The sequence below is a fragment of the Meleagris gallopavo genome, chromosome 23 (assembly GCF_000146605.3).
Source record: "Meleagris gallopavo isolate NT-WF06-2002-E0010 breed Aviagen turkey brand Nicholas breeding stock chromosome 23, Turkey_5.1, whole genome shotgun sequence".
NCBI lineage: Eukaryota > Metazoa > Chordata > Aves > Galliformes > Phasianidae > Meleagris > Meleagris gallopavo.
This window is the reverse complement of record NC_015033.2, coordinates 904,402-911,671: the sequence shown is the minus strand read 5'-3', so window position 1 is coordinate 911,671 and position 7,270 is coordinate 904,402. Positions and strand designations below refer to the sequence as shown.

The 7,270-nt window shown below is 48.5% G+C and overlaps 2 protein-coding genes across 2 annotated transcripts in view; one reads left to right on the top strand and one right to left on the bottom strand.

Moving 5' to 3' along the window:
• Window positions 1–6: 6 nt before the first annotated feature.
• On the top strand, window positions 7–2,952 carry CCDC27 (coiled-coil domain containing 27). The gene is made up of 8 exons (XM_019622451.2): window positions 7–191; window positions 508–666; window positions 800–998; window positions 1,501–1,631; window positions 1,772–1,849; window positions 2,228–2,440; window positions 2,575–2,679; window positions 2,791–2,952. The coding sequence occupies exons 3-8, from the start codon at window positions 911–913 to the stop codon at window positions 2,911–2,913; spliced, it is 738 nt and encodes a 245-aa protein (XP_019477996.1). The 5' UTR covers window positions 7–191; window positions 508–666; window positions 800–910; the 3' UTR covers window positions 2,914–2,952.
• A 261-nt stretch (window positions 2,953–3,213) lies between these two features.
• Window positions 3,214–7,270, bottom strand: part of LRRC47 (leucine rich repeat containing 47) — a gene marked incomplete at its 5' end in the record, with an annotated part of 4,305 nt that continues 248 nt past the window's right edge. The window contains 6 exons of the mRNA XM_010722733.2: window positions 3,214–4,564; window positions 4,770–4,859; window positions 5,244–5,346; window positions 6,094–6,209; window positions 6,314–6,430; window positions 6,977–7,270. The exon at window positions 6,977–7,270 is cut by the window's right edge and continues 19 nt beyond it. Of these exons, the coding sequence (XP_010721035.1) occupies window positions 4,331–4,564; window positions 4,770–4,859; window positions 5,244–5,346; window positions 6,094–6,209; window positions 6,314–6,430; window positions 6,977–7,270 (954 nt within the window). The remainder of the gene's footprint in view (window positions 4,565–4,769; window positions 4,860–5,243; window positions 5,347–6,093; window positions 6,210–6,313; window positions 6,431–6,976) is intronic.

The window sequence follows — 7,270 nt, the reverse complement described above, 5'->3', positions numbered from 1 at the left end:
GGGGGGGAGGTGACTGCGAACCGCATCACTGCCCGCTTCTCTGCCCAGCAGAAGGCCTCCGGTCCAGCGACGGCCCTGGCGGGGAGCAGGACGGGAAGGAAGGGCCGGCGGGGCAGCAGCAACCCGCGGGGGATCCGTACGGAAGGCGTTCAGATAACGTCCCGTGGTACATCCGTACCATTAACGAAAAGGTGAGGAAAAGCGGCCGTACCGCCTGCCCCAGCTGGCAGAACGCCTAAGCGGAACGCTGCAGTCGTTGTTCGTGATATACCATCTGCTGGCCGATCCAAACAGTGCCGCTCCATTTTGGGCATACAGAAGTGTATCAGAGCCAAGGAGTACGTTGGAGCAGGGACTGCAGAAGCGGCCCAATGGCACGCACTGTATGCATAAGGGACAGGCACTGACATACAGTAGTTAATCTGCTCCGTGGTTCCTCATCCATCCCTTTCATCCCCTCTACCACATTCACGTTTCAGTGCATGACGGTACTTCTTTATTCCCTAGGAAGAGTGTCTCACAACACTGGTAGCTGAGATCGATCGTCTTGCAAAGTACCAGGCAGAGTGTTCACAGAAGGATGTTGTGATTGCTAATCTCCTGAGGGAAGTGGGAAGTCTGAAGAAACAGCTGGAGTTGCTCAAGGACAGTGCTGTCACACAGGAGGTAACAATTTGAGTTCCATACACTGAAGCTGTGCAGTGCCAAGCTGTCATTTACAGTAAATACAGACCCCAGTTCTGAACACTCTCCACATAAGGCTTTAGTAGAGCTTAAGTCCTTATCTCTGTCTTTATAGCACACAGAAACAAAACAAGGGAGCTCAAGAGAAGATGCCACTGAAGTTCTCAATGAAGCGAACGCCCTGGGAGCCATTCCAGAGCAGGCAGAAGCAGAGAAGCAGGCCCTGATGGCTCAGCTCACTGCGTTGCAGAAAGCCCACGAAGAACTCTGTGCAGAACTACAAAAAGCAGAAGATGACTACAACATGGCCACAGGTACCATGGGAGAAATCTTCCCCAAAGCAGACAATTGTACCAGAGACCAAGTTCATCTTCTTGAGACTGTTTATCTAGAAAAAAAGTCTGGGTTACATCCACGCAAGGGCAAAAACTTCTTACGGAGTGAGTCAGAAACACCACGTATTTTGAAATCACTTTCCCTCTTGCCTTGGAAGGGCATGAGAAAATCTTGCAGCAAGGCTTGATTCTTACTCTGGAGCACTCCATGGTGTTCCACCACTCTGACAACCCTGTGCTTGAGTTACTGGCTCTATTAGCCCTCAGAACAGCATCTACCTCACAATGCATTTACTTAATATATACCACAGCAAAGCACTGTGAAATGCGTTATTAACCAGTGTCATTGTGCCTGTACATTAACCCACAGCCCACACAGGGATGAGCAGAGCAACAGCTCTGTTTTTGCTTACTTGAAAAGAAGCTCATGAAGTCTTTTGCATGGCATCAGTTTGCTTACATGAGCACCCCAACCTCACAGGTGCCATGTGTTCCTTGCAAAGACAACTGGAAATCCAAGAATCCCAGCTACGGAGAACCAAATCTGAAAATGAAAGGCTCCAAAAGGAGATCAGAGGGCGAGAAAATCAGCTACAAGCCATGTCTGCCAAGGTACTGCCATGAGCACAGGGTGGCCATCACTGCAGAGAGAGCTGGAAGCAGGGAATTCAGCCTTTCTGAAATAACTGCTAATGAGACAGGAGGTTCATCTCTGAACTGCACAACTGATGTGTAAAATATTTTCCCTTAAGTTTGGCAGTCTGAGAGAAGAACGGAAACATGAAGAAATGATGGCAGCAATGGAGAAGGAGAACTGCAGTCTTCGGCAGGTGAATTTGGTTCAAGCCCACGTGCCTTTATGGAAAACTCCATCATCAGCCACTTTATTGAGTTTGTTTTAGGCCTGGGGGAGAAAATTTTCCCCATTAAAAATATATCAGTGAAGTTATTTTGAAAACCTGACTTCTTGAGTTTACTTTACTCAATTGCTTTTTTTGAGATAGCAAGCTTGCTGCTTTTAACTACTCAGGTACTCAATGCAGTGCTGGAAAAAACCATAAGTAACAGTGGCTACCAGAACAGACAAATTTAAGTCTGTAGACTGCTCAAGAAATACAAGAACCATTTGAATCAGATACTGGGCAGATGTGGCCAAGTCTGCTCACTCTCTTCCTCAGTGTAATGGCTTGTTTTCTGTATCTCCTCAGGTTATTACAGAGCAAGAATCCAAACTGGGTGAGCAGATGGAGCTGATCAGTGGTTTACAGGGTACAACGTGGCAGCTACAGGCAGAGGCTCTGACCAATCGCTACCACATCCAGAAGCAGCAACGTGCCCAAGAGAAGATGCAGAGCCAAACTGAAATGCTGCAGCACACAGAGCTACAAACCAGAGTGGCACTTGAGCGTGTCACCAGCAAGGTAATGTAGGCTCCTTCACTTCAGACTTCCACCTCTCTGTTAAGAGATGTTCCAACCTAGTCAAATCCACATGAATGCCAAAGAATCACACATGAAGGTTTAACACATCCACCTCTTCCCTCTTTTATCAAAAGTTTGAAAGATTTCGAAGCAAAATAATTCAGGCTACATTCAGTACAGCAGGCATCAAAGCTCCCCAGGCAGAACTCACTGACGAGGAGGTGCTGGAGGCAATGCAGGTATGCAGCTCTCTGGAACTGAAAGCCTGCAGGGAACTGCTGAGAAAGCACTGTACTGTCCTGCTGTCCATCTGATGCTTTTCTATCCCTTTGCACATCTCTGCCTTTCAGAAAATAATTAACGAGCGCATAGAGTTCCATCAGATGCTGAAACAGAAAGGTATCAAGGTTCCATCTCTCACCAACATTGACACGTTTACCTCATCACCAAGCATTTCAAAGGGAAGGAGGTGAGTCCTGCAGGGCAGCATCTCCTGCAGAAAGGCCTGAGCAGTCAACTCCCACCACATCACTCCCCACCTCCCATTTCTTTGCTTTCAGGTGGTGACTTAGTAGCAAATGAAACTTACTCAAATAAAGTTCTGCAGTAATTCAGTTGTTTTCTAATTGCTGCTCTGCAGAATGACTCTATTTCACAGGGAATCGGGTCTGCTCAGACACAAGGATCCAGAAAAAGTTAAGTTTCCACTTTGCCAAGTTGGCACAGTTACACGATTGGGAAATTCAGCAATGCCAGAACAAGTGACAGTGACATACAACTGCAAGAACCATTTTATTTTTCCATTCAGCACGCAGGTACGTGGCTGTATTTGATGTGCTATCTACAGGGTTCACACAGAACTCTGTCATTCAGTCCACGGATCACCCCAGCTTATGGATGGAGAGGTTTGCATTCAGACAACAGCCAGGCTGCAAGTATCACCCAGACTGCAAAAAGCTGAGCCACTCCAACTATCTGCATTTTGGACGGTGTCCCCAACACTCACCAAACTGGAGTGCAGGAGTGGGGTCATCTCAGACAGAAGGTTTACATTCTGGGAAGCTGGAGGGCAGTGCTGGCATAGCAGCAGCCCTCTGAATGGGGCTCAATTTCACAAGCAAGAACAAACTCAGTGCTTGACCAGCAGTTAACTCAATGGGTACACGATAAATTCACAACTGGTGCTTCCACAAGGATGGAGTGTGGCTCTAAAATGCACTGGGAAATGCAAACCCCTGCAGTCAGTTCTACTGACTTCTCTTAAAAATGAGAGCTGTGCTAAACACGTGAACACAGGAAAAAAAAAACATTACTGCAGAACTCACTGCTCAGATTCTGGCAGCATTAAGGTTTAAAATATTTAAAATACACCGAATTTTCAGTTTTATGGTTATCCCAGATATAAAATTTTGCAAAATGAGATGATGTGAGCACTTCTGCATCCTGTCTTCAGCACTGGCAAACAGCACATAACAGCATCAGTGCTGTCACCTACTGGATTTCCCAGTACTAAGATGATAATCCAGCTGAAGCAGCAGGAAGGAGGAGTAACCTTGCAGGGAAATACGACTGCATTCGTTTTATAAATTAAAACATCATCATGATTCCCTTCCAAGCTGGTGGATTCTGACTTGGAATACCTTCCCTGCTTTTAAGTTTGCACTGGCAGATGCTGTTGCCTCCAGCTAGTCAGAGTGCTGCTGACTTTCTCCTAAGGCTGAGAGAGAATGCAGCCCTCCTTGCCAGGACTTGATCAAACTTTAGATATTCTACATAGCCAGGCAGGGTGCACTGCATCTCTTCTTAAAAACACGTCACTGCGTACAAGCTGCATTCTTGAATATGGAAAAAGAAAAAAGAACAGAGTAATTTTCTTATCGTTGACAGCAGTCAGCGTATCACTGTCAGCAGGGAGGACACTGTGGCCAGGTCAGTTTTTGAAGGATAAAGTACTTTCAGGTTTCCATCCATGTCCACCACTCGAACCTGCTCCACCACCAGCGGCTGCTGCGTGTTCTGGCTGGGGTTCACACTCACAGGTCCACTAAGAGCATCCGATTCATCATCTGAGCCCGAGCCTTCCTCCTTATTTTCCAAGGTGAATCTGTTCAGTTCTGCTATTTTCTGTTAAATACGGCGAAATACAGAAAGCTCATAATCTAATATAATGTAATGTACCTTTTGAGGTACATTACAAACAGGAGAGGGAAGAAAAGGGAAAACCAATTCCTTCCCCACAAAAGCCACAGCTTCTGCATTCTTCTCCCATACATGTGAGCAATGAAACATTTTGCTGAGGAGCAGAGAGGGCTGTTACTAAATTACTCACCAGAATGAGGGCATCCATGACATCTTTGCATATCTGCAAACTCGTGTCACTTGTCACTTCCAGAAACAGATCGCGGGTGGTTTTCCTGATCTGCAGGAATGTCACAGGTAAAGCAAGCCATGAATTCCAGCATCCTCATGACCATACCCACAGTCACGTGGCAACACTTCAGTGCAAAAATGCAACGAAAGGCTTTCATTCAATTCAACCAGAGGCAAAGAGCTTTGCCAACCCATAAAGCTGTATCAGCGAGGGCAGCCTGGTGCCCTTGGAGCAGCTTGCTAGAGCTGTACAAAGTTATAAAGGGAGAAAAGGAGCTCTGAGATTCCTCTGAATCAGTCTGGTAGAGGGGAGTAAGGCTTTGGAGATGTATGGTTTGGAACACAGTGACAAGCATCACAGAATGCATGTAGTTCTGAATCTGGAGTTGAATACATGAATTCTGATGAACAAATTCCCACTGGCACACAGTACCTTCGTTTTCTCACTATTGGTTATTGGTGGGAAAGAAATCACAACACCTTCAGCATCCACGAGACACGGGTAGCTATCTTTGCCATCCAATAACTGCAGATACCTACCAGGAAAAGCAGAAAAGAAACAAAACACCACAAAGTAACTGAAACAGCAGTTGGACACAACGGCAAAAAACAGTGACAGAAAGGAATCAGTGTGTTCCTGATCTACCACAAAGCAACAACAGACGTCAGAGCACTAAAATCCAGCTAAATGATGCCATGGTGATGCAGCTAATTACTACAAGAAGCGATGGCCAGGAACATCAAGTAACTCACATCTCCATTTCCACACTGCCAAAGCACACAGACAGGCTGCTGCTGCTGTCACAGATCCCCGTCCTTCAACAGGAGCATCAGAGTCCATTGTCTGATCCTTCCAGACGATTTATTTATGTTATTTGCCCTCTCACTTACTGTGGCAATGCACAGCTCTCCCATTATGCACTTGGCCAGCTCCTCCAAGCTGGTTCCTGACGGCTGGTGGTTTCTACACGAGCAGCAAACAGAACACAGCTCATCTGTTCTATGCACAGACCTACAGCTCCTCTCTTCTGCTTAGTTTACTGAGTTTGCATGACACACTTCATCTCTCCATGATTCCTTTCTACCTGCCCCTTTATATACACAAATACTCTCACAGGTGACAAACGTGACAAGAATTAACTCTTGATGTGTGGAGAAATAGTGGAAGTCACTCATCAACCCCCATTCGCCACAGGTTACCCCTCACGTTCCCTTCAGAGCTGTTTTTCTACACAAGAACAAGCTGGCAAAACGCACACGATGATCAACAACGGAACACTGACTTGTGCAACCCAGAAACATTCTGCCGCTTCTTCTGCTTCCTCTGCTCCTCCGCTTCCACCTGCAGCTGACGGAGGAGATCCTTGGCTTTGATCTCCTTTCGGCCCAGAGGAGTTATCTACACCAAATGAGAAACAGCTGGGAGTGACCTTTCCCTGCTTCACAGCTGCAGAAAACAAAGGGAAATTAAGGAGGAGAGGCGCATGGTTGGCACTGCTGTACCTTGAGCTCAGCAGGAGGCAGCACGCTGTACGTCAGGGGCCCTTTGACCAGCTGCAGGTCGTGGGTGGCGATCGTGGCCGCCGTCCTCTTTTCACATATATCTTCGTGCAGTTTGGTCTACAACACAAAGAGCATCGTCACAACACAGCACGGTATCAGCACGATGTACCGCTGCGGGGCCCAGCGCTCTGCTCTATTTCGTGTTACCAAAGCACAACTTCAGTGGGTCTGAATACATCCTCACACTGACTTACAGAATCCCCAAGGTTGGAAAAGACCTTCAAGATCATCCAGTCCAACCTGCGACCAATAGCCCTCGCTAAACCACGTCCCTCAGTACAGCATCTAAGTGTTCCTTCGGCACCTCCAGGGTCGCTTCCTCCACCACCTCCCTGCGCAGCCCATTCCAGAGCCCAACCACTCCTTCACAGCCACGGCCTGGGACAGCTCTGTTTGTTCCTCAGCATCACACACCGCTCTGCTCTTCACCTCCAGGTGGAGGATAATTTCACCCCACTCACAACAGGAGCACAAGGACAGGGGCTGCATCTGAGCCGGGAGATGAGCAGCGTGGGGCGAGGAAAAGCCTCCAGCCCTGCGGGATGGGGACATGGCAGCCACGGGGAGCCTCCAGCCGCCCAGCAGCGCTGCCCACCGCCGTACCTGGGCGCTCAGGAACCTCCGCACGGCGTTCCCCGGCCGCAGCTGCACCCCTCTGAGCACACAGCACACGATGTAGGGCCGCACGTCCCTGACGCCCGGGCTCGCCCTGACCACCATCGGCGCCGGGTTGTCGCCCACATGCAGGACCTTCAGCAGCAGCTTCCCGACCGCCTCCGCCTCATCGCGCTCCCCGTCCCCGCCGTCTTTTTTCTGCTGTTTCTCCCGTTTTCTCCTCCGGGTCTCCTCGCGGCCGCCCTCGGCGCGGCCCTTGGATCGCAGGTATTCCAGCACGGC